Here is a 26,308-nt window from a genome sequence, read left to right on the forward strand (position 1 = left end):
TATGATTGGTGTTCATTGCCATCCTTTTCCACTTATCTCTAGAAACAGCAAGAAACAAATCTCCAGATACCATTTCAGCTCTCACTGCATTAACTAACACTATTCCATACCAGAAAAAAAAAAAAAAAAAAAATTCCTCAAACTTTGTGCTGTTTCATTCACTTTTTGCTTTACCCTCAGCAATAAACTGTGTTCACTCATGGAAACTTTAAATTACTCCTCAGCACAATTTGCCCACCCCTGGTTCTGTGGATATATAACTTTGTAACTTCTCTTACACCTTCTTCCAGTTTTCAGAGTAAACATTTAGTATTTTTGAGACTCAGTCACAGCCTGCTGCATAGCAATACACTTTTAACGCCAGTCCTCAATGAGAAGTCACTATTAAAAACAGCAGTTTAAATACTAATAGTGTCTATCTTATTTGATAAATAAAATAGTATCTATAGACTTATTCTGGCCACGTTTCTGGGAAGTTACACTCCTGAAATTAACATAGCAGGCATTTTCACCACTTCTAGCTGCAAGACTTGCAATTGTGTTCTCTCTTTGGCTTGCTGTTTTACCAAAGGCATCCTGATCCCAGCACCACAGGCCACACAAAACCCCATTTTTCACCTAAAACCCAAGCTTTGACCCAAGGCTGCAGGAAAGAAAACCGCGCAGAGGAGAAGCGCCCAGGCCCACTGCCGAGGGCACACAGGGATTCACAAGCTCCCCCCAGATATTCGTGTGGTGGCACAAAACCCAGCCCTATACGGGGGGCCCAGCCGTGGCTTCCCAGCTCAGCATGACACCCGCGTCTTTTGCTCGGTGCCACCGCGGTTCGTAGGCCGCGGCCGGCGTCTTGGCCCCCCCTCCCCGCGCACCGGGCTGACGGGAGGCGGCAGCTCAGCACCTCCCCAGCACCCAGGGCAGGGACCCGGCCTCCCCAAGGGCGCGTGAGCCCGCCCTGCTCTGCCCGCTCCCGGCATGGCTGCGCCCGGGTCCCGGACAGCGCCCAGTACCGCCTCATCAGCCCGAACTAAACATGGCCGCGCCAGGCCCTAGGAGGAGGGGGCCTGCCAGGGTCCAAGATGACGCCGGCCTCCGCTGCTGTGTCAGAACTGGCTCCAACATGGCCGCCTTCCCCACCCCTGCGCTTTGCCTGCCAGAATCCAAGATGCCTTCCTCCACGCCTTCAACGTAGCTTGTTTCTCGCCCGACCGCCTCAGCGCCCCTAGGTGGCGTCTGCCCTCATCAAAGATGGCGGTCGGAAGCGCCCCTGGTTATTAGGCTCCCACCCCTCGCTCCTCGCTGTTTTGTTGGGGTTCGCGGCCGAGATGGCGGCGGCGGAGCTGGAGTACGAGTCTGTCCTCTGTGTGAAGCCCGATGTCAACGTCTATCGTATCCCGCCGCGCACCTCCAACCGGGGGTACAGGTGAGGGAGTGTGTGGTGCCCGGGGCCGTTCCGGCTTAGTGCGGCCCAGCCCCTGGCTGCCCTGCCCGCCCTGCCCGCAGCCCCGCGGGCAGGGCAGCCAGGGGCTGGGCTTGGGAAGGGGCTTCCTTGCGCCGAGCGGGGCTTTGGGAGTCCGTGGTCTGTGGCCCCAAGCAGGTTAGGCCTGTTCCCTGAGGCCTCACCCCCCACCGGCTGCAGCTTCGGGGGACGTGCCGGCTTGAGTCCCCTCTTGTAGGTGGTCTGTGCCTAAAAGCAGGAGTCTTCACTCCGTGCCGCGTAGCAGTAGCGGCTGCCCCTTTATTTGGGTGGAGGAGATGAGGGCTCTTCCAGGCAGAGCCAATCTCTGTTCCGAGGTTGCCCAGTTCCCTGGGGTGCAAGTCTGATGTGGTATAACGGTGTGCTGAAATCGGCCTGTTGGCTCTTGCAGTAGCAAGGAGGAAGCCAGAAGGAGTTCAGCATGTCTTTTAAGAAGAGACTGTAGAACCAGGAGTTACAAATGCTCTCTCTCTCTCTTTAGCTGAAACCAGTGGAGTGTAACTTCATAAGCTTTGCCCGCAGGCTTGCTGGAGAAATGGGCTTGTGCTCTGAAGTAGCGATGGGTGTTGTTGGTACTCGCTGAACTTGGCAAACTGTTGCCAAGTGGATGCTGTGCCTGGCCACAACTGTCTGTTTCCAGTTGTAGAATCCTGTAGGTTGGGGGTTGTTTTCTCTCTTTTTTTTCTTTTTTTTTTCCCCTTTACAACAGCCTGTAGTAAAGACTTTGATGGGCTAGTCAAGATGGCAGTGTGTATGATGTTTTAGTTAGTGTAAGCTAGCTGCCTCTAGGTTCAGAGGTACTTGACATTATTTTACAACAACAAGGTAGAATAATACAGTGGCTTTTCAGCATGCTATTAATTAAGTTTTTGGGGTCTTCCTTGTGCTCACAAGTCACTTATTAGTTGCTTTTGGGTTTACTGTTCTACATGAGTTTCTGGGTTTCAGTCTCCCCTCTTCTGCAAGCTTATGAAGGTGAAGACAGAGTTGATGCTCTCTGGACTGTATCTGTTTCCCTTTACCCAGAGGAAAGAGAGGCCAGTCAGAGCCACATGTGTCGACTGGCAGCAACAGAGAGGAGCTGAGACCTCGTATATTGTTTGGGGAGAGAAGTGGAATAAGGCAGCCGCATGTGTTGATGGCAGACACTTTTGTTGAGGTTTGCAGAAGTGGAGGGGGTTGATGTATGGTCAGTGAACAGTTGCTTTTTTTTTTTTCAGGGCATCTGATTGGAAACTGGACCATCCGGACTGGACAGGGCGGCTTCGTGTCACCTCCAAAGGCAAAACTGCCTACATAAAACTGGAGGATAAGGTTTCAGGTAAGGGAAAGGCTGTGGCTTGGCAAGACTGTGACTCTGGTTGCTGCTTATGGGCCTGTGCTTCTAAGCCTGCTCAGAGCTGTGCATGGCAGCCCTGGCAGCACTTTAGCAAGAGGTTGTTCTCCTTAACACCCAATTCTTTGTCCGCAGGAGAACTCTTCGCCCAAGCTCCTATAGATCAATACCCTGGCATTGCAGTAGAGACTGTGACAGATTCCAGCCGCTATTTTGTCATTCGAATTCAGGATGGGACTGGTGAGTTGAGGGGTCGTGTACGTGCCAAGTGCTAGGGGTGGAGAAGGCTTAGACTGATGGAGCTGGATGTATGCCAGGTGGATTGAAATGGTGTTGGGAGCACTGAAAAGTCTGGGTAGTGTGCCTGGAGGGGTAGGCAGGCAAGGTTAACAGAGGAGGGTTCTCTACATTGCACGGAGTCCAGGAGCTGGGAAGGAACATTGAGTTTCTGAGAGTGCCATATGGGAAGAAGTGTGTGTCCTGAAGGCTAGGAACAATGAACTGCTATGAGCTGGTGTCCAGCAGCAGGTGTGTCAGATGGAGGTAGGAGAGTGGTTTAGGAGAAGCAGAAGGATTTTGGAGTGAATGAACACAAGGACCCATTTGCAGGGCACCTCCAATGACTCCTCCTGTCTCCTTGCTAGGACGAAGTGCTTTTATAGGCATTGGCTTCACGGATCGTGGTGATGCCTTTGACTTCAACGTCTCTTTGCAGGATCACTTCAAGTGAGTTGTGCTTTTCTGGAATGTTGTTTTTCCTCTGGCCTGTAGAACATGGTGGGGGGTGGTGCATGTTCATTTAGCACAGGGTTTCCTGGGATGGTCATGAAGCCCTACTCTGGCTCTATCAAGGACACTTGAGTGTGCTGCTAACTGTCATGCAAGCTGAGAGTCCTGCAGGGTCAGATCTGGAAGTCTTAAGCTTAGGTCCTGTGATGCTACAGGTGCAGTGTTAGACAGTCTCTTGGGTTTGTGGTGGTCCCAGCTTTTTGCTGCACTACACTGAGAGTAGGAAAGTAGCTGGTTTGACAAGGCAAGGTAGTTCTTTGGCGGGATGGGGAGTGGAACTGTGCATTTTTCTGAAACCCTTGTTCTCCTTTGCTATAGGGTCTTATGCCTTCCTCTCTTCTTTTTAGGTGGGTGAAGCAGGAGACTGAGATATCCAAGGAGTCCCAGGAAGCTGACACACGTCCTAAATTAGACTTAGGGTTTAAGGAGGGGCAAACCATCAAACTGAACATTGGGGTAAGCAGCCCAGTTTACCCTGCTTCTTTCTCTGGATATGCCAACAGAGACTTCCTCACTTGTCTTTTCTTTTTCTACAGAACATGACGACAAAGAAAGGAGGAGCAGCCAAGCCCCGTGTGTCTGGATCAGGGGGCCTAAGCCTGCTGCCACCCCCACCAGGAGGCAAAATTGCAGTCCCTCCTATACCTCCCCCTTCTTCCACAGCCATTGCCAACCATGTCACACCACCACCCGTGCTGAAATCCAGTAATGTGAACAGTGCAGGTAAACATTAGTATAGAACAAACAGTCTGTCACGTGCTAGTAGGTGCATAGAGAGGACTGAGGCCTGCTTCAGGGAACTGGTGTTCAATCTAGTGCCAGCGGTACCCTATGAGACATGATGTGTCCTGAGGGCTTTGCTCTCTTTGACCTGAGGACCTCCATGCTTGTTTAATAATACCTGCTTGTTCTTGCAAGGAGGACAGCATTGTAGCTCCTGTCCTTGCAAAAGGAGAAACCAAGCGATTTGGTCAAAAAGATGGGGGGTGGGGGATGTGGGTGGGTATGAAATTTAAATAGCTGGATTTTTCTGAATTTGTATGTGCTTTAGGGGCACTGGCAGAGCTGTGTAGGGTGTCTAGAAGAGTACTGCACAGTCACTTGCTTTCTGCAGAAATATATAGACAGACTTGTTGAAAGATGCTGGAAAAGCACTTTTTGTGAGTGGTTTGGAATGGGGAATGTGGAAGCTTTAGTATGAGCAGCAGAAAGAGGTGCAGAATATAGTGGGATTCTGGGTTTAGTTGGTTATTTTAAAAATATATAACTTAATATAATATACTATTTATATATTAAAATAATAAAAATATAAAAATTATATATGTTGAACTTCATACATACATATGAAGTTCAACAGGTTTAGGGTCCTGCACCTGCAGTGCGGCAATCACCTGTATCAATACACACTAGGGGATGAATGGATTGAGAGTAGCCCTGCAGATAAGGACTTAGGGATACTGGTGGATGAGACATTGGATATGAGCCAGCAACGTGCGCTTGCAGCCCAGAAAGCCAACCGTATCCTGGGCTGCATCAAAAGAGGTGTGACCAGCAGGTCAAGGGAGGTGATCCTGCCCCTCTGCTCTGGTGAGACCCCACCTGGAGTACTGCATCCAACTCTGGGGGCCCCAGTACAAGAAAGACATGGAGCTGTTGGAGTGGGTTCAGAGGAGGGCTGTGAAAATGACCAGAGGGCTGGAGCACCTCTCCTATGAGGACAGGCTGAGAGAGTTGGGGTTCTTCAGCCTGGAGAAGAGAAGGCTCTGGGGAGACCTTATTGCAGCCTTTCAGTATATAAAGGGAGCTTATAAGAAAGATGGAGAAAGACTTTTTTACCAGGGCCTGTAGTGATAGGACAAGGGAAAAATCTTTAAACTGAAAGAGGGTAGATTTAGATTGGATATAAGGAAGACATTCTTTATGAGTGTGGTGAGGCACTGTAACATATTTCCTGGAGACATTGTGGATGCACTCTCCTTGGAAGTGTTCAAGGCCAGATTGGATGAGGATTTGGGCAACCTGGTCTAGTGGAGGGTGTCCCTGCCCATGGCAGGGGGGATTGGACTAGATGATCTTTAAAGGTCCCTTCCAACCCAAACCATTCTGAGGTTACTGCAGTCTTCTGGATGCTGTACTAAAAGGTGTCTGGAGAGCTGATGATAATCTTGTGAAGGCAGAGACTTTAGCAATGCTGTACACAGCTTCTGAATAAGTCTGGGCTCCAGTGTGTGATTTGTACTGTTAAGATGATGCCTGTTGCGCAACTGTTAAAATTGCTGAGCTTGGGCTGAGTCTGAGCTTTATGTCTGCTGGGAGAGGTAATGTGTGTCAAATATGCCAGTTGGTATGTTAGATGGAGACTGAATACTTCTTGAAGACAATGTACCCCTGCAGCATGAGCTGGAGGCTTCATGCACATTCAGCAAAAGGAGCTGCTGTTATAACAAAATCCTTAAAAAGTCTTAACTTCCTTCTTCTGGAAGCAGAGCTGAAGTCCCTTCAAAAGATTCTTTGCACCTGCATCCAGCAGTTTGTGTAAGGCAACAGTTTAAATGCCTGTGGGGTTTTCTTCTTGATTAGCTTGATTTTTTTTTTTTTTCCCCCCTCCCCCTTCTGCCTTAGATATTCTGTTAGACTTAGATGCTCCTGCATCTGCATCCAAGGCACCAGCATCAGCTACCACAGACCTCTGGGGAGACTTCAGCACTGCATCCAGGTAAACTGTGGTGAAGGGAACTGCACTTGAGAAGGGTTGTGTCTTGATGGGCACTGGAAGAGCCATAAGTTGAGAAGTCCAATTATATCTGTTCCTTTGATTCTCCTTTATTTCAGTGCTGTTCCCAATCAAGCTCCTCAGCAGTCCAACTGGGTCCAGTTCTGAATGGTCAAAGCAGTGGAACGGGACAAACTGATGACCAAGAGGCTCTAGAGGCACCAAATGGGATCAGAGGGGACACAAACCTCTCTAGTCTTCAATCAAAAAAACAATTCAGGACAATCCTTCCTTTTTAAACTAGATCTTCACTTCAGTCAAAACTTACTATTTTTGATTCCACAGTGAAACCACTGAATCTAAAGAGAACATACTGACTCCTTACAAGATGTGCAAGGAGGAGAGAGGTAGTCTCATTTCTTCCACCCACTTGGCCATTACATGGTACATCCTAGCTCTTTTTCCCTATCTTTCCATACAGGGAAAGCAAGAATCCTGAAGAAGGTAGGTGCAGGAGGAAGCTGGGTAGGTGCCTCTGGGTTCCTTGTCCTTTAAATTTTCTCTGGTTAGACTGTTGCTTTTTGTGGCTGCTTTCAATAGTGACTTAAGTTTCTGCAGCTTGGCCTGCAGTGCTAAGGGCAGCTGCATTTGGCTGCAGCTTGTAAATGGAATCTGTAAGGAGATAGGTCTTGTCTTAGCACAAAACCCTCTTTGATTAATTACGTCTGTGGTGAGGAGTGGACCTCCCCATGCACACACTACTTGTCCTCTCTTTCATGCAATTCTTGATAGTGCTGGATGTTCCTGTGCTCTTGTGGGAGGAGTCATGCAAGTCCTTGAGTAGACCTGCTGCCATTGTGCTGTAGCTCCAGGTGGGCACCTCATCTTGAGGCTTTTTGTTTGGCTTGCAGGTTCACTGGAGGAACTTCTCTCATTTCACTCCTTTCTCCCTCCTGCCCCATGCAAAGGCCTCATTGTCATTGAGCTGTTTTAACTGGAAATAGCTTTAAAAACAAACAAACAAAACACAAAAGAGCCTGTTTTTATAATTTGGTAGTTACTTGCACTAGATGACAACCAGGTAATCCCACCACTCAGCATTTCGTGTTCCTGCATCACTATCCTGAGCCCTGGCCTTGTGTTGTGACTTGGCACTGTATTACAAGTATTGCATATCCATGCCACAGTAAGAACTATGGTGGGACAGTGGACTAGTCTCTGGTGAAGGGACAGTTGTCTTCTCCTTTTCAGCTCACACTGATCACTTGGGCAAGAAATGTATAGTAGGCCAAATCTTGAGGATTGTGGCAGCAAAATTCTCCCACCTGTGTTCCTTCTTGTGGCTTTTCTTCTGAGGCTAACTTTCTAGGGAAGTTAGCTGGTTATTTTAACTTGGATTTTTTTTTTTTTAAATGTGCCTCAAACACCCTCAGTTTCCTGTGTGGTTTAGGGGGTTAGAAAGAGGTAGAAGGCCCTTACTCTCTGCTCTTCTCTTTGGAAGAGTTTCCTGAGGCACTTGGATCTGGACACTATTCCATCTTCATCAGCTATGGATGTGATCTGGCATGTATGTCTGCTGATTACTCTGGGCAAAGCCCGTGGGCAGGCTGGAAACCTCTCAATTCCAGCTGATAAGCCAAAACGCTAGCTGGTAAGGTGGTCTCAAATGACTCTTCTACAGCTGTACCCCATTACTAGAACACTAGGGTTTTGCTACTTCACTGGAAGGCTTCTTCCTGTTTTGAACACTCAACCAGCAGCAACACTTTTATAACTGGGGTGTGCTTTGCTAGCACACCTGTGCAAGTGAGTTTTTCCCTTTGGGCAAAGATTTCCTGGTGAAGCTTTTAAAAGAGTACTTAGCTATATGCACCTTCAACTTGCAAAGGTCTCTAGTCCTTTTTGTCTTACTACACTGAGGGCATTTTGGGGACAAAGTTTCACTGAGACCATCCCTCCAGGAAGCAAAATTCTTGAAAATAGCTCTAAAGCTGGTACAGTTCCACTTGTGGAAGTGGGGACCAGACTGCTCTTGGATGTATTTTAAGTAGTCATTTAATCCTGACCCCCTGGCTCTCTTAGTGTTCCCCCCTGCGTGCCCCTCCCTTGCCTTCATAGTCACTCCTGCAGTCTCATTGTACTTAAACTCCTTGTCTCCTCTGAGTTTGTGCGTGGCTATAATCTGCTGGTTAGCTTTTTGTTTCCTTCCTCCTTTTTTGCTTAAGTCATTGTGAGGTCCTGTCATTTCAACTACGTATCAGTTCCCCAAAACAAGGAAGTTCATAGCACCAATTAACAACTAACTAAGAGCCTCTTCTGTATTGTGTTAGTATTCTGGAGATAATATATTATGTATTTGAAAAGCTGAAGAAGCAAAAATTAAAGATATATGTATATAAAGCATAAGATGTAGTGGTGCAAATGGTTATTAAACAAGTAATATTGGGGAAAAGAATGTCATGAGTCTTCTAAGTTGTCAAATTGTTGTTGCTTTGGAAGCCCTTCAGATTGAAGGTCTATACATCTCCAGCACAAACTTGCTAGCTTTAACAAAGCCTTGGTGCTGTGCGTGGACTCCCAAAGAAATGGAGGTGAGTATATGTCCATTGGAGGAAATCTGAACAAATTTAAAAACAAAACAAGAAACCAAAACCGACAAAGTCTTCCTGAGCTTCAGTGATGGGGGAACAGGATCTGAACCTGAACTCATCCTGTTAAATTAGCATAACCCTCCAAAGCTCTAGGAGGGACCACAACAGGGCTGTTAATGTGTAAAAGCAGAGCGCTGGAGCCTGTGTAGGTAATGTACATTGTAATGCCTCAAGGTCTAGGCTCATTACATTATGTGAACAATAGATCCTCAGTCTAGAGACTGTTCTAGGTCTCTTTCTTCCAAGTTAATATCTTTTTCCTGTTAGCGTGGACAAGCACATTACAGGATGTAGGGCCCTTATAGTTTGACAGCTTTATTTTGCCAGCTGCCATTACCTATAGCTGTGTGTCCTCATTCAGAGTGGGGGCTCTTGACATTCATCGAAGCTGCCTCTGAGCATGAGAAGATCAGTCAGCAGCAGCTGATGCCTGTAACTGGCTCCTGACCAGGGCCACATTTTGCCAGCTGTCACTGGTGGGACCCTGTGGTGAACTTCTTGTTTCACTTGTGTTTGGGGCAGGCCAGCCAGGTAACTTAGAATCATTTAGGTTGGAGAAGACCTTTAAGATGGAGTCCAACTGTAAACCTAGCACTGCTAAGGCCAGCACTAAACCATGTCCATGAGCACCACATCTACATGTCTTCTAAATACCTCCAAGGAAGGGCATGAGGTGCACCCTCAGCAACTCTGCAGACAACACCAAGTGGGTGGGAATGTTGAGCTACTTGAGGGTAGGAAGGCTCTTCAGAGGGATTGATGGGCCGAGGCCAATTGTACGAGGTTCAGCAAGGCTAAGTGCCAGGTCCTGCACTTGGCCTTGTGTGTTTGCACTTGTTCCATCAGGAACAGCACCCATCAACAGCGCTTGCCCCTGTAGAAGAGGGAAACATGGGAGAGAGGGACCTGAATGAGGAAAGCCATGAGGAAATTCCACCCAAAATCACCCTCGTGCAGGCCAATGTCTATTCCTTAGCTGCCTAATATCTTTGCTCAGGACAATCAACTAAAACTGGCCCAGTCTATTCCCACTAGACCCAGTGCATGCTGTGCTATACGAGGAGATCCGAACCAAACCAGTGTCACCTAGGGTTCTGTAAGTCCATAAAAAGCAATGGAAATTGAACCAGCCTTGCAGTTTTATCATGTGATAAAATGCCTAAAAAGGATGTGGCTTTCTCAGCTGTGAAGTGGATAAGAGGGAGTGCTGGTTTCTCCAATGGATTAAAACAGATATGAGCCTTAACTGAGTTTGCAACAGCCTGCTTTGCCTTTTCCAGGCATTATAGTATGGCAGCTCCTGCATGTTGGGGCAGAGGCAGCTGACTTTTTTAGGAGATTGTCTTTTAATCCTTGAAGAAGTGTGAAGAGACATTCCCTGGAGGAGGGAGCTGCCTGTAACTTGCAGGCTTTGCTTGAGCCTTGTTTTTTAGGATGTAAGGAGGTGTGGTGCTCCCTTGCCTGGCCTGCTGGGTTGGTGACACCCCCGACCAGGGCTTGCAAGTTCACTTCCCACCTGTGACCATGTGCTGCCATCTGCTGCTGAACCCCCATGTTGGGAGGCTTCTGGCAACCTCTGGGCTCAAACGCCATCTCCAGGGACCGGCTGGGACCCCCAGCAGTCGGGAGTGGGGGGACACAGGCAAACATCACCTGGGACCTGGCGAGCACTGGTGAAGTGCTCTCTGAAAAGAAATCGCAGCTGGCACCTGCAAGCAAGAGTGTGGGCTGGCTGCCTGCAGTGACCTCCTCGGGGCAGGGCAGACCTGTGCCTGGGGCCGGGTGTGAGCGAGGGCTGGACCTGGGTATGGAACTGTCATGGGTTTAACCCAGCCAGCAACTAAAACAACCACGCAGCCATTCCCTCCCTCCCTCCCTCCCTCCCAGTGGGATGAGGGACAGAATTGAAAAAGGGAAAAAAAAAAAGTTAAGACTCAAGGGTTGAGATAAAGCCAGTCTAATAGGACAGAAAAGGAAGATTAATAATAATGATAATAAAAGAATATACAAAACGAGTGATGAACAGCACAATTTCTCACCACCTGATGTTGACACCTAGCTAGTTCCTGAGCTGCCCTGCCTCCTGGCCACCCCCCTGTTACAAATGGAACATGATGTCACATGGTACAGAATATCCCTTTGGCAATTGGGGTCAGCTGCCCTGGTGCCCTGGCTGTGTCCCCTCCCAGCTTCTTGGGCAACCCCCCATCTTCTCATTGGCAGGGCAGTATGAGAAGCTGAAAAGTCCTTGACTGCTTGGCATCAGTGTGTTACCAACATTTTTCTCATCCTAAATCCAAAACACAGCACTACGCCAGCTGCCAGAAAGAAAATTAACCTTATCCCTGCTGAAACCAGGACAGGAACAAGCCACAAAGCAGAACTGCAGCATCTGCAGGTGTCCCCAGGAGCATCTGAGATGGAAGGGAAAGGAAAGGATATCTTGACTTTAGCACACAGGAGGCACAAAGGAGAAGGAGGTAGGCAACTGCAACATGCCAGAACAAAAACTTTGGTGGGTCTGGTTTTAAATGGCTGAGAATAGCTTTGGGTGACAGCAGAGTTTGTATTGGCTTTTATTGAATGCTACCCTCAGTTCCATAGTAGCTTTGCCTTTATATCCACTGGTATCATAACTTGTCATTCAAATGCTTTCCTGAATGTCTTAAAACTGACCCCTGGTCAAGTTTACAGAAGCACGGTTTACAGATTTTTTTCTCCCCTCCTTCTGTCCCACTCCACCGACAGTTTGGCAGTAATGGAACTGGTGCTTCCAAATGCAGACATGTTCTGCTATCTTAATGACATCTGCACTTCAGTGCCATCATGCACAGGCAGTAGTATAGGGCTTGGAATTGAAATGTCCCAGTCTTGTGATCTGCCAGTGCGTATACTTGTGCATATGTGTGTTGTCTTTAGAATTTGCCCCATAGGAACTGAACTCCTCCTGGTCTTTTTTGAAGTAAACTCTAAGCACTTGCCCATGAGCTTAGGGTGTTAAGCAAACTGTTCAAAGATGCCTGGAGATGCTACATCAGTAGTGCTACACAAACCATTGCTTTGATTAGCTGGCAGGGACAAGGAACTGGATTCCAGTGAGCAGCAGTGCCAAGAAGAGAGGGATAGGAGAGCATTTTCTTTGGAGAATATGTGCTAAGGGGCTACAGCTACGGCAGCATAGGTTGCATGTCTGGCCCAGAGTTAGGGGGTGCTGTCACTAGTACCTAAAGCTGAAGTCAATATGATGGGTACATGTACAAAGCATTCTTGGAAATGACCCCTGCATACTTTTTGGGTAGAAGAACAGGAAAAGTCCTTAAGCAATATATTCCATAAGAAACAAGATTTCTGTAAGCAGAGAACCTGCCCTGAGTAGTCTGGTCTAGCTTCAAACGTAGTGCTGCTTTGAGCAAGGGTTGGACAAGATAATTCCAGCCTGAACTATTTCCTAGGACAACTTTTTTGCTCAGCTGTGGTGAGGTGGGTCCTGTGGTGGCCCAGCAGTGTCTGGCAAGACAGCTGACATGGGGGGTTGGTAGGTGGTGGGGAATGCTGAAGTCTGATGGTGGTTCTTCAGCTCAGGAAGGGCAGAGACTGTGCAAGGACCAGTGTGGTGTGTTATGCCTGCCCAGTCTTAAAAGGCTAAATGCGCAAATAACTGTGAACTGGAGGGAGATCCTAAGAGACGTGGGCCATGGTGCCACAGGCCAGCGTGAGTCAGCAAGGGGCACTTTGCCCTCTGCGTCAGGGCCAGCTGGCAGCTCCGGGGCCTTCAGGGAGTCAGCATCAGGGCCCTTCGCCCTCTGAGTCAACACCAGCTCCATGCTGGAGGCTGGCACCCGGGAGTGCAGTTTGCCAGCCTTTTGCTTTACTGTGGCTGATGCTGACTTCAGTGTCCTAGCATGGTAGAAATGGCTGACGCAGGCACTGGGAGAGTGTGCCCTTCAAAAACCAAAAAAGTCCCCTTCCCCATCTGAGCATGCTGACATCTGTGTTGTGAGGAGGCTCCTGTATGTGGTTGAACCCCAAATCTAGAGCCTTCACTGACTGGCATTAAAACTTCCCTAGTGTATTTCAGTGACGAGGTGCCAGGGAGTGTCCGGCTGAGGTGACTCTACTCCCTGGGTTTAATTCAGTTTTCTATGGTTGTTTCCAGATGGCCTTTGCCTTGTCCCATCCTGACTGGACGTGAAGGATGGCTATGCTGCTCCGGAGGCAGGTGGTGTCCCTCGCCCCGCTGTCAGTGTAGCACGTGATGGGCGCAGAGGCTCCAAATGGCAGGGCCTTTTTGGCTATTGGGTGCTGCTAGGGCGCAGGGCAAGGGTCAGTGCAGGCCATTTACAATCTTTCTGATAAATCTGTCCTTGAGGATAGGAGCAGCATGAGGGAGCCACGCGATGCTAGCGCTGAGGGAAGCTCTGCAGGTCCTGGGAGGTTTATGCTGCTGTTCCAGTGCCATCTGGTGGGACAGCCTAACCAGTGCAGCTCTCCCCAAAACCTCCCTCCAAGAAGGTTTTACTGCATATGGATGCAGAGGATATGAGGATGTGGAGGGGAAACAGCTTGAGATCAAATAAGAGTGGCCCTAAAGTTACAGCATGGGTCTGGGTGACCTTACCTGATAGCACCCTTGCTTGGTGACTGTGATTGTTTTCCATTTTTTTGTGCTTTTCCTTCCACTCCCCCCACTCCCCCTTCAAGAGAGGGACATGATGTGCATTCACCTCACTGGGCAGAGGCGTAGCCAAACTGAATTCAAGGCTATTGAGATCTGTGCAATCCTTGGACAGAACTGACAATGAAGCATGAAGGATTGCTTCTGTGGGGAGGCATTATGTGGCCACAGTTTGTTCATGCAAATGCCTTGTACCCATTCTAAGAAACTAAACTTCACAGCTCTGCCTCTGAAACAGGCCACTGAGTCTGACCAGGACTTGGATCTGGCCCAGGTTTGGAGTCAGATGTGCAGCTGTGGCAAGCAACTACAGTATCTGGATCTGACCTCCAACAATTTCTGGCCTTGAGACTTGTGACTCAGATCCAAAAGAGGAAGGAGGTGAAGGTGTGATGTTCCTAGTAATGGCATAAACCAAAGCTGTGAGGTAACGTATCCGAATGTGTTCTCTGTTGGTTTTGGTTGGATAATTTGTTAATTAGGGGAAATAAATGAAACATAAATTTTCTGTTCTGCAGAAACAATCCTGGGTTAATGGTATATGTAAAGAGGTAGGTTGGGGCTTCTTGTCTGTTTGAAGGTTCCCTTTATACCTGAGGGATTCTGGAAGTCTGTCATCGCAGGTGAGCACACTACTTTTTCCCTTTCCGCAGCTGACTGAATTTGAGTTCCCTCAGCTCAGATAGCTTTGGGACATAGTCTGTTCTGCTTGAAAACTTCAGCTCTTGCTAAAATGTGACAGAGATGGGGGCAGGGGGGGAGAAGGAATGCACAAACCCTTTTGGGGAGGAACATTTCTTTCTTATCTCTCCTACTTTTCTTTCCTTCCACCATGTTCTGTGTGGTACTGTAACAGCAGCATTTTGGGGAGCTGCTGGGCTCTGTCAAAGTGCTCGTCACTTGATGTGGTTTTGTTCAGGACACAGTGCTGCCGCTGACTCAGGCCTGCCTGTGGTGAAGTGCTGCCACCTGCCAGAAATTAGTGTGGCTTTGCAGTACTACCTTCTGTTTTATCTGTCCCACTCTCTGCTTTTACCTCTCTTTCTTACTCTCCATTCAGTTCTCCTCTGTTTCCTCTTCAGTCCTGGATGCTCAAATGTCCTTTTCTATGAGGTTTCACAGCTCCATACAACCCATTTCTTCCTAGGTCTCATGGTATATCTGTATGGCACCCTGGTTCACCTTCTGTCATCAGCAGGGGTGACTGCCTTCCAGGAGAGGTGTCTTCTCTCTGCAGCTCTGGCCACTGTTGTCAGCCACACATGAGAAGGGCATAAGATGCCCTTCTCTCAGGTCCCAGCAGGCTGCAGTGCTCTCACACTGTCCCCTGAAGCTGGGGGAACTCAGCTGCTACAGTGAGAAGTGCAGCATCCTGCTCCTCCCTTCTCTAGCAGGTTCCTTGCAACAGGGTACACAGTAGGATCCTTTATTGCTAGATCCCCTCTAACCAGCCAAATCCCTCAGGAGCTCTCAAGGACCCGTCACTGCCTGAATCCCTTTGATTAGATATCTGCCATCCCTTACTAAGGGCCCAATATTGGGCCTTGGGGCCCCATTGTCCATGCTTCGTACCTTTTTATGTTCTTCCCTTGGCTGCGAGGGGTCTGCTCTCCCTTTTTTTACCCCCAGGGCTTTAATCCCTGGGAGAGGAGCAAGGTGATGTGGAGGGGGAAGACCAAGAGGGTGGTGTGCATTCACTTCTGATGCTCTGCTCGCCAAGGTGCAGGGACAAAAAAGCCAGGCCTGGGTTTAGGCTGTCTTTATCCAAGTGACCTGGAGAACTGTGTTAGCTAGAGGTACCATAAGAGCAGGTAATGGCAGGACTGTCCTATCAGCGGGCAGCTAGGGTCCAGGTAAGATCAGAGCAGAGAGTTTTACAAAAGGATTGGGTGTGGGCTGTGCTTGAATAAGAGGTCAGAGGTCTTGTGGGAAGGTCTTCTCTATCAGTGCTCCATTCAGGAAACTGAACAAAACCACACATAAGGCTGAGTGATGATAAATACTTACATGAATGACATTAAATGGACGGAATATAATTTGGCTGGAGAATTTTCCCACCTTATTTCTGTCTTTCTGCTTTTTTTGCTCTCTGCTTTGCTTTCCAGAATGCATCAAGTTGCCTTCCCTTTGTCTGTGCTCAGGGGGAGACCCCACAACTGGCAGAACAGCAGAGGTATTCTCCTTGGAAGATTGCTCTCATACCAAAGGCTGCACCACTGGCAGCCCAGCTGGCTGGGGGAGCTGAAGCCTGCTAAAGAGGATGACAGCCACATCAGCAACATTCTTCATGCTGCTGGCTACAGAATCTCATGCTATGCTGTTTCCTGACTAACCTCCACCTGATAGACACAGGGCAAGCATCCAAGATGTTCTTCTTTATCTTTTGCCCCATTCCAAATGTTATCAGCATAGCAACTTGCCAGGTAGGGTATGGTTACTTTGCATTAAGTCCTCAGTGCATTTCTTTCCCATTATTTTTTCCCCAGTTTCCACCTTTAAGCCAAGTAAGCTTTCAGCATGCCCAGCATCATGCTAATTCCATGCCTTATGCAGAATCACTTTTATTTTGGACAGGTCCAAAAAAACCAGGGTTCTTGTGTGGGAATTTCTCCAATTTCTTCCACTGTCACAATTAATTAATTTAGCATTGTTTCAATGTCCTTGTTCTCTCTCACTGCTTCTTTTATACCCTGCTCTTCAGTTGTCTTCAAAGCTTGTGAAAAGGTTTCTAACTTCAGTAGCCATAGGAAATGATTTATTACTAGTTCTGATGGCTTCTGATAGTTGGTTTTTAGACTCTATTTTACCTTTGCTTTGTTGTGGTTTTACACTTAATGGCAGTCATGATCATTTCAATTTTCCTCATTTGGATGCAAGGTCAGCTTGTTGAAGAATGCATACTGATAATCCCTTTGGCTTAACATTTTAGCCACATCAGCTTCTTTTGCCTTTTGTCAAATCTTCTCAGGAGGTACTAGGTATTGTCTTTGGGCTGCCAATGTGATGCCCCTCTGTAACCTCCATGCCACTTGTGATGACTGAATTCCCTCAGCTGCCCCTCTCCATTCTGACTGGCTTGTAACAAGTGTCTCACTTCCCTGCAGCTTCCACCACAGCTGTGCTCAACTTCAAAAGGGGATTTTTTTGGAATGTGTGCGGTCACAGCTTTAGGATTCAAGTCCTTCTCTTTGCTTACAAATTCAATTTTAACTCAACTGGTTCAACTTGATTTTTAAAAGAAGTAAGGCACGTGCAATGGTGCTGTCTCCTCTGCTGTGAAGTGGACCTGCTTGCTAAATTGGGTGAAACTGGCTGTGAGGTGAAAGGCTTGCAGATACTACCTTATGCAAACTTCATTGACAAGTAGGGGAGAAAGAGTGTTAGTGCTTCTGCTGCCTTCTGTTTGGGTCAGCTACCCAAGTGGTGCCCACTGAAGAGCAACCACCTAAAGGCAGCAGCTGGAGCATAAGTAATGAGGGAAAGCAAAGCAGGACTGTTGTGGCAAGCAAACATACAAGTCCTAGAAAGGAGGGGACTTGCAAGGTATGTGGGAGTTAGTACCATGCGAGGTACCTGGCAGTGCTGAGTGGGGATAAGATAAAAGATGTCTGTGAGGAAACACAGGTATTGTGAGAGGACAAGGCTATTTTCAGCCCCACAACTAACTGCTAGGCTTGATTCTCCGTGTCTCCCACCCATTTACATGCCATTAGTGCATATGAAATTCAAAGCACAATTTTTACCTTCAGGAATATCACTTCACTGTTGTTGTACAAGAGCCCAGCATTGTATACTATGGAAGTGTGGTTCAGGGTTGAATTCTAACAGCAAGCAACAACTCTGATGGCTGCGCAGGAAGAATTGAGCTGTCTCCTGATGTTTGAGTACAATCTAGTGTATTCTAATAAAATCAGCAGTTAGATCCTGAATTTGCATTTGAAATTCCTCAGCTATGTTTGCAGGTGGCAATGGCAAAAAACTCATGAAGCTACACTGTGACTTCCTTCTCTGTCTGCTGATTGTACTTCCCATTTCCTCACGGTGGAAAGTGTGAAACCCTGCCAGGAAGTAAGCCTCATTGGACTGTGAGCCTGTTGTGGTTTCAGTGGCGAGGGGCAGGGGGAACCACGCAGAGGATTAGCCTGACTGAAATCTCAGCGTGAAATCTTAGAGCATAACTAGGTTTCAGCAAACACTTAGGGAGGCTTAATTCCAGTGAGAGGGCCAAGCCTGAAGATGAAGGGAAGTGCTGGAAGGATGTTGGAAAGAAAAGCAGGCAGCATGCATCTTCTCAAGGGACCGGGCTTCTGTCCTGTAACTGCTCTTCTTCTTGTATAAAAGTCACCCTCTTTGCACACAATACAAAAAGGAGAAGTGAAGCCAGCTCAGTGCACATGAGGAGGCTCCTTGGTAAAGAAATCCAGCTACATATGCACCATTCTGTTTAGGGGCAGTTCTCCATAGTCTGTGTTCAGATGTCCACTACATCCTTCCCTTGCCCTTTACCTTCTGTCACATTGTTCCCCTCTGTTACATGTTCTTCCTTGCACTGTCCTAGGTCACCTCCAACTCTGCCCTGTGTACCCTCCATGCTAGCTCCCTGGATGTCCTGCTAGTGGGTCATTCTGATCTGCCTTGAGGAAATTCTAGCTAGCCAAACTAACCAACCTCCTTTCTGGTTGTTTTGAGACCTTATCGTGGCTTTTAAATACTTAGAGGGGGCTTATAAGAAAGATGGAGGGAGACTTTTTACTAGCACCTGTAGTGACAGGACAAGGGGCAAAGATTTTAAATTGAAGGAAGCTAGATCCAGATTAGATATAAGGAAGAATTTTTTTACGTTGAGGGTGGTGAGGCACTGGAACAGGTTGCCTAGAGAAGCTGTGGATGCCCCCTCCCTGGAAGTGTTCAAGGCCAGGTTGGATGGGTCTTTGGGCAACATGGCCTAGTGGAAGATGTCCCTGCCCATGGCAGAGGGGTTGGAACTAGATGAGCTTTAAAGGTCCCCTCCAACCCAAACCATTCTGTGATTCTTGAGTCCTATCTGCTGACTGAGCCCTTCTCACCCTTTTTCTCCAGGGTATCCTGACTTATTGGCTTTTCTTCTGAGAAGTCTTTCTGATTCAGAGTGTATCTCAGTAGCCATTTCCCTTAACTGCCTCCTTTCAACATTTGCCCCAGCTTGAAATCAGGCTAAACAGTAGGCTGACATTTTCTCCAATATCAGAGGCCTTTACCAGACAGCAGAAAAGGGAGATAAATGACAACAAAAAATATAAAGCAGCCCTTTTCGGCCTCAGAAATGCAGCCTGACTCTCTGAAGCAAGCACTACTCTGAACTTCCACAGACTGTAAATCAGGTTGTGATAGAGAGGTCTCTGTGTGTGCTCTTCCCAATAACCTCTTCAACCATCAACACCAATTTTTTTTATTCCACTTTGCTTGTTCTCCTCCCTGACCCTGGCCTCATCCTTCTGTTTCTCCTTGGATATATCAAACTTCTGATTATTTCTGTTGCTCTGCCTAAGGCTGCAACTCCCCAATCTCACTTCTACAGGAACAGTTCCTCATCTGAGATTTATTCTAGTGCTAGCTGCCAACTGGGGCTGACTTTCCAGGATGAGACATAGCATGCGATATATGATGTAGTAAATGCAGCTTAACCACAAGAGACAAGTGAGGGCAGAATGCATTTTGTATTGGGCTGTGCTGCAGGTTAAGCTGGACTAAGACCCATGATAGGTGCAAACCTAAGAGCAATGGCAGAATTACTAACATACAAAGAAAGGCATGAAAATAAGGGTAGGAGAGAGGGCAAAGAAGAAGTATGAAAAAAGAAAAAAACAAGAGATCTTAAAAAGGAAACCCGTCAGCTGAGAATCTGATATGGGGAAGAAGGAGTGCAACTTCCTTTTCAGTTGTTAGGTTCTTATTTTGTTTTTTCTCTCAGAAGTTTCCATTGTTCCAACGCTGATTTCCTGGGCCAAGAAACTGAAGATCTGTTCAGAGCATTTCTGAGTTCCCAGGAATTCTCAGGTTATTGCCAGTGCTTCCAGTGTTCAGCACAGCCTTCTTTGACAGACAGAGGGTGAATGAACAGATGGGAAAGGCTCAGTAACTTATTGGTGTCTCCCTCTAGAACCAGGGACCAAAAAGACCCACCTTTTACATATCAAAACTAAGGACAGGGATCCATATGATTAAATGGCATCAGAAATCACCTACGCTGAGCTGAAATTCAAGAATGCATCACCAGCTCCAGTGGTCGAAGGTAAGAAAAGAGTGGGTTATGCAGGGGAAGGGGACCTGGAGGGAGGGGGGCTGAAGAATAGGGAATGGAGTCTTTTCCTTCTGTGACTCTGGTTCCTACCTGATCTTGACAAATTGGTGAGCAAAAGGAGTTGTCTACCACTACATAAACAGGACACTGGGGGAGTTTTGAAGGTTCAAGGAATGTCTACAAGAGGAAAGGTGAGAATCTTTAGATGGTTGGAGTTGCAACATGAACAAAGATAACTACTAGGGGCACAAGCAGTAGGTTTCAAGTGAGCATTCAGTAAGAAACATATTTGGGCTCCCTTAGTCTCCTGGTTGCAACACCAACAGTGGTGAATGGTAGAGGGTCCAGGATGGGTGCATAACCCTGGTACGATGCAGGCAGTAGCTGCCTCTCTATATGTTATCTAGTCTTGGATGACAACACTATTTTTGACAAATACTAAGTACCAACACTAGAGACTATGGTTTATTACAAACAATCTGATATGTCAGAAAGGTGGAGGGGCTCCCAGGGCAGCAAATGGCAGCAAATAAGGCCTGGCTGCTTACTGCCCTTGCATCTGAGAGAGTGAGGCTACAGATTCCTGCTTATGGAGAGAGCAGGAGTAGAGAACCAACCTGCCTCCTTACAGTAGAGCAGTTGCCCTCTGCGGCTTTGTGAGAGGTGGCATTGGCTGCAGAAACTTATAGCCCCATTGTCCTTGGTTGATTGAGAAATGGTCCTTGGAGAAGAGAGACCTAAAAGTTAAAAGGAAGAATGGGCTCGAACAAAACAACCTAAAATACACAGATGAAGTCTTATCCAAGATCTAGAGGAAGATCCAATCCTGCAATTGATGTCTACCACTCCTGAAAATAAATAACACACCAAACAGACAAATTTTTATTGCTATTAAAAATCATGGTTATAAAATGGTGCCTTTACTAGGCTTTGTGCAAATTTAAGGCATGTTCTGATCAGTATGTATTCTGTAATCATTATGCCACAAGTAGAAATGCATAGAGATGTTCCATGTATGGCTCATTGCTTCCACCCTTACATACAGGACCCTACACAACAGCAGGTTCCAGAGGTGTGAAAGTATGTGTGCATAAATGAATGAATGAATAAATAAATAAATTGTTATTGCTGTTAAGGATATTAACTTGCCTAGTTACAGCTTTATCTCAGTTTTACAATCTCAGACAGAGCAAGCATCAACTCCAGGTTATTCCTTGCCTGCTCCGAGGCATGAGTCATGGAAATAAAGCATGTACATACTCCTGACTGACTTGAAAGCTTACTGTTTTCGATGCACCAAGATTAGCTGGTGCTAATTACAGCTAGAATTTCCATCATGGTGAGGTGGTGGAAGTTCCCCATGGTGTTCCCAATGACCTCTTCCAAAGACACCTGATCCAGCCATGTATGCTTTTTCTGCTGATGCCAAGCTCATGCTATAGGTTTGGATGTGTGCTCAGGGTCTGTCTTTGGGGTGTGTCTGTCCAAGTGATCACACACTACTTGTAGCTTATACGTTGACTTCAGCCCTCTGTTCTCCCCAGGCATCTAGCCTAGCACAGCCTAGTTTTACTACAGCAGATCTCTGAACCTGACTTGGAAAGCAGAGATGTAAGGGAATTTTTTTTTTCTCTTCCAGTGATTCTGTGCCATCCTACCTTTGCACATTTTTTGTCTCCTGCCCTCATTCAACTTACACCAACCTTCTCCTACACAGAAAGTCCAAAAAGCTAAGAAGGAACTGAAGCAGGCATAAAAAGTTTCTTGGGGAAGTCAACATGAAATCTTCATGTGAATGTCTCAAGTATTACAGATAGATAGAGCGATGTTGCATTTGGCAGCTTTTGTCTCAGTCTAGAAAGACGTGGTTTCACGTGAGATTTTGAGGCCATGTGAAGGCCTCACCTCCAAATACCAGCAATTAGCATTGCTAGCTCACTGATGGGGCTGGGGCTGTGAACAGCGTCACTGAACCTGTTCTTCTCCAGAAACCACAGAGGTCCCCTGCTCTGTCCCAACGTGCCCCTCTCCAAAACTTCCATATCAGAACTGAAACTGCATTTTTTTTTTTTTTTGAGCAGCTCTCCCTTGAGTTGTACATCCTTGGTATGTGGCCTGACTGAAGCATAAGTGACGGTGGTATTGTGTTTGGTGTGTTCCTTCACTTTTAGTACCTCCTGAGACCAAGAAGCATGAGCACCATCCCCAGAAATACCCACCTTGGCTCCCGTGGCTGATCTCACTGCTGCTTCTCTTGGTGTGCATTGCCCTTGTTGTTGTTCTCCTTGGTGAGTACGTGCAGGTTGGTTACAGATAGAGGTCTGGGATAAGTGCTGGGAGAAAAGCAGAGAAATCAGAGCCCACAGGGGAACATCTTCCAACCAGAAGGGAGCTTTTACTCAGGAACTGTTCTGTCATGAGAAAGGATGCAAGCACCAACATTTGGACTCAGAAAACCCAACTGTTGAATATTTGAAAACTAAGCAGCAAAATCTTTCCTGACTACTTAAACATTGGGGATTTAAGGGTACAGTTGTGACATGGCACAAACTCTTCTCTTGCAGGCCAGACAAACCAGATGTTTTGGCCAAATGGTATGTGGGAGCTAGGACTACCACAGCATTACACCAGATAGTTCTGTTATACACATCCTCTTTCTTAGAATGATGAAAAGAGTTATGTGGGAACTAACTTCTGGTGGTCTCTAGTCTCATGTCTTATTTGAAGCATGGCCATCTTCAGAATTTCAGGGTTACTTGGGCTTTCTGAAAGGTCTCAGGCTTTTCTGCCCTGACTTTGTATATGTCTGCATACATCCCCCAGATCTTCCACTGTTTTCCCTGAGGCCTCTTCAGTGTTCCCAGATTGCACATCCCCATCTTGGCTCTTTGAAATCGTGGAACAATTCTCTACCTGCATACCACACAAAAAAGAACTTAATTACATTCAGCAGAGGGAAAAAAAAAAAACCTGGAGATGACAGCACAAGAAGGGCTAATTCTGCTGCCTTTCCTCTCCCTTTCCAGTTGTTTCCCGCTCCCATAGCAGTACCCAGCCCACAGTACTGCAGCAGAAATTCACAGAGTGGCAGTGCATCTTGGCAGTGTCGCAAGGCAAAGGTCAGTAGTGCTGGCACGGTTGCAGGAGGTCTTTGGGATGGGGACAATGAATACTGGGTCTGCTCTGACAGCAAGCAGCAGCGGAAGCAGACTCTTCGGAGGCAGATTCCAGAGGAGATGGGTGGAAAGAAAAAGGATTTCCTGCTAGCAGCTTAGGGGGAGGAGAGGGCCATGTTAGTGATGTCCTGGAGGGCAGGGTGGCTGTGAACACTGACAAAACAAAAGCGGCAGATACAGAGCCACAGGGAAGGTTAACAATGGAGCAATAATAAAAGTGCAGCTCTAGTCAAGGAAAAAAAAGCAGTATTCCCTGTTTCCTGGGGCCTAAAGGAGACTCTACAAGCAGACGTCAAACCAGATCACCAAAATAACTTTGACAAGTCAAGACCTGAAATAATTTACAAGGATTATGATGGCTTTGTGTATATAAATCTCATTGGTCATACCGCAAAGCAATGGGAAGAAATATCTGTACTATCCTTGTTATTCAAGCTCTTTCTGTCAGGAAGAGTGATCTAAGGAGAACACAAGCATTGTCCCTGGAGAATAGGGATCCTTGCAGTCACCATCTCTCTCATTATTAGCATTTATCTCTGTGGTCTCTCCCTGCACAGAGCAAGGCTGGACATGCTGCCCAAAGGGCTGGAAACGCTTTCAAGAAAGCTGCTATTACCTGTCAGAAGATATGATGCGCTGGGCTGAGAGTGTGCAGAACTGCACTGGGATGGGCTCCCACCTGGTGGTGATTAACAGCAAAGCAGAGCAGGTAGGTGCAGGGCTGAGAGAGGGGCACAGCAGCCAGAGACACAGTGCCAGGCCCCGGAGGGGACTCAGAGCCCTCTTTGCTCCTGCAGCTGAGGGGAGATATCCTTTCTGCACCCTTTCAGCACCGGCTCCCCTCTGCCACCAGCCCCAGCCCACAGGGACTCCTGCTGCCTCCCTCTGCTCAGTCCTGCACCTCATGGACATTGCACTCTCCCTGATTTCCAGGCTTTCCTCACCAAAGAGCTACCACAGTCTCCAACAAGAGCAAATTACTACATTGGTCTGCATGCGCAGGAGGTGGGCAAGTGGCGCTGGGTGGACCAGACTCCATTTAATGAAGAGGGAGCGTGAGTATCCTTGGATGGAGAGTGTTTGGTGCGGCTCCTGGTAATGTGAGAGAGTAGGAGAGATGTGAAGGTGTCTGACGGTGCATGAGGGGGAGGTGAGACAACTCCCTGTGACAGGACAGTGATGGAGCATGAGAGGGCTGTGTAGGACACCAGGTTCACATGGCTCTATCCATCATGCTGGTTAGTGGTTGTTAGTTAACTACCTGTGACATGGCCATCAATGCTGTAGGCACAGAAGAAGCTGCATCTTGCCAGTGGGAAGAACCCCTCAGAGAATACCATCCTTGCCTAAACTCCATATGGCCCCCACCATGCATATGTGCACATATGTGCATGGGCAGGGCCAGTGCTGTGATGCTCTGGAAGAGATGGGGCACAGGGAGAGATCACCAGGGCTGTCCTTGCTGTGTCTTCTTCTGGAGGACAAAGTCGCCTTGGAGGCAGACACATGCCTCTGCTGGGTGGAAAGTGCATGGGGTGAGCGATGGGGAGCAGCTCCCCCCACCAGGACTGAGCAGGGCCCTGTTGTGCTGGCTGTAGGAAGAAGGCAGGTTTCCACATAAGACTGGTGCCAATGGGACAGCAGAGGGGGAGGAAGGATACAGCTTCTGTGTGTGAATCAGCATCTACAATTTTTCCCTCTCCCCTCCAAGCCTTGCATCCCACTGTGGCCTTTTCCAGCAGTGCTCTACAGGGTACGCTGGGGAGTAACATGTCTGTCTCTATCGCAGGTTCTGGAGGCAAGATGAACCAAGTAATGTGGCAGTTGAGATGTGCGTTGTTATCCATACGATTTCAGAAATACGCAACTGGAATGATGTTCGATGTGAGCACCATTATCGAATTTGTGAAGCTGTAGCAGTAACTCTGATGGAGCAACCCTCATCTTGAGTAAAACTGAGAGATGAGCAGTGAGCTGGGAACAGCTCAGGGCTGTGTTGGGAGGGGTGGGGGGCCCTGGATCCTGCATCTTCAGTCTTCTGGGTGAGAGGATGTGAGTGGAAGTGATATTATGCTGTGTCCAGCATCCCTAGTGCACATATCGGCTCAGGGAACACATGAAGGCTCAGGGTCATCAAAGCAGGTCCTGGGCTCTTGCGTCCTCTTCCCTCTGAGTGGGTGCAGCAGCCACTGGGTGAAAAGAGGTTGAACTCTGCAGAAAGAAGACAGAGGAATGGAAGACAGATGTTCAGAGATGTGATTTCCTTTGTCTCCCTGAGCAGTGGTGTCTGCTTTTTCTTGGGGCAGACAGCGAATGTCCTCTAATTGCACTGATTTCCTATAAAAGAGAAAATACAATATTAGATCAATGAAAAAGTCTTTGTGCTTTCTCTCTCTTTCTCTCTCTTCCTCTTTCCCTCCCTAAGCTGCATTTTGTACAAACAGGATCCAAAGATGTTGCTGTGCCAGGATAGACCCTTACACAACTACTGCAGCATATGTTGCATCCACCCAGTGAGAGTAAACCCCTCAGAGACAACGTGGCTACACAGTCCCATTGCACACAGCCAAAGCTCTGGAGAGGACTAGGCACAGGAAATTGGCTCTAGGAATATTTTAAGTATCTGTTTCCATGGCTGAAAGTCTTGCTCAGCGGAGCATCAGGGATGGAGAAATAGAGATGCACTTCACTCACAAGAGCGAAGCCGCACGGTATTTTATTAATAAGAAGGTTCAATGGTAAATGCAACAGTGATTTAACAAGGTTCGATGGCAAGGTACACTTGATTATTTACTGCATATTGGACAGGGTCAGACAAAACTGTCAGGGAGACCCTCCCATTGAGTCATGAGGTTCAGAGATGACCCCCTTGTTTTCTAAACTCCCAGAGGAGTCTAGGTGCAGCTGGATCCACACCTAGTCCCAGACTTGGTCAACGGTTTATGTCTAAAGGATCGTATGTGCACAATCAATCCTTTATATCAGAGAGCTAAGATTTTCAAAGTTTCAGTGCACTTATTCCAAATTCACTTACCAAGTAGCTGACACAATAAGGATTCTCTCAACCTCGAGGGGTAAACTTGTGAGGCACCCCTACTCAAGGGGAGATCCTGGTGTGCAGCCCACTGCTGTGCGTGAGAGCTCAAAGGGCTCTTGGGCTGTTCAATGTTAGCTTCTTCCAGTCTTGGCTTGAGTTGGACATTGACCAGTACTG

At 47.5% G+C, this 26,308-nt stretch overlaps 2 protein-coding genes across 2 annotated transcripts; both read left to right on the top strand.

Annotated features, from left to right (window-relative positions):
* Positions 1-1,210: 1,210 nt before the first annotated feature.
* NECAP1 (NECAP endocytosis associated 1) lies at positions 1,211-8,718 on the top strand. The gene is made up of 8 exons (XM_075762206.1): positions 1,211-1,420; positions 2,695-2,795; positions 2,946-3,050; positions 3,455-3,536; positions 3,947-4,055; positions 4,136-4,322; positions 6,222-6,315; positions 6,432-8,718. Exons 1-8 carry the CDS (start codon positions 1,323-1,325, stop codon positions 6,478-6,480), a joined length of 825 nt encoding a protein of 274 aa, XP_075618321.1. The 5' UTR covers positions 1,211-1,322; the 3' UTR covers positions 6,481-8,718.
* Positions 8,719-19,239: 10,521 nt separating this feature from the next.
* On the top strand, positions 19,240-25,469 carry LOC104637950 (C-type lectin domain family 4 member E). The gene is made up of 6 exons (XM_075762221.1): positions 19,240-19,909; positions 22,090-22,206; positions 22,945-23,037; positions 23,652-23,803; positions 24,028-24,149; positions 24,884-25,469. Exons 1-6 carry the CDS (start codon positions 19,843-19,845, stop codon positions 25,041-25,043), a joined length of 711 nt encoding a protein of 236 aa, XP_075618336.1. The 5' UTR covers positions 19,240-19,842; the 3' UTR covers positions 25,044-25,469.
* Positions 25,470-26,308: the final 839 nt, after the last annotated feature.

The sequence above is a fragment of the Balearica regulorum genome, chromosome 1 (genome assembly GCF_011004875.1).
Source record: "Balearica regulorum gibbericeps isolate bBalReg1 chromosome 1, bBalReg1.pri, whole genome shotgun sequence".
Classification (NCBI taxonomy): domain Eukaryota; kingdom Metazoa; phylum Chordata; class Aves; order Gruiformes; family Gruidae; genus Balearica; species Balearica regulorum.

Bases quoted from the DNA above. Each gene is read 5' to 3' on its own strand.
- NECAP1 (XM_075762206.1), top strand. From the start codon at position 1,323: ATGGCGGCGGCGGAGCTGGAGTACGAGTCTGTCCTCTGTGTGAAGCCC. The intron at 3,537-3,946 runs GTGAGTTGTGCT...TCTTCTTTTTAG, and splicing joins TCTTTGCAGGATCACTTCAA to GTGGGTGAAGCAGGAGACTG. The intron at 6,316-6,431 runs GTAAACTGTGGT...CCTTTATTTCAG, and splicing joins GACTTCAGCACTGCATCCAG to TGCTGTTCCCAATCAAGCTC.
- LOC104637950 (XM_075762221.1), top strand. From the start codon at position 19,843: ATGGCATCAGAAATCACCTACGCTGAGCTGAAATTCAAGAATGCATCA. The intron at 23,038-23,651 runs GTCAGTAGTGCT...CTCCCTGCACAG, and splicing joins GGCAGTGTCGCAAGGCAAAG to AGCAAGGCTGGACATGCTGC. The intron at 23,804-24,027 runs GTAGGTGCAGGG...CCTGATTTCCAG, and splicing joins TTAACAGCAAAGCAGAGCAG to GCTTTCCTCACCAAAGAGCT.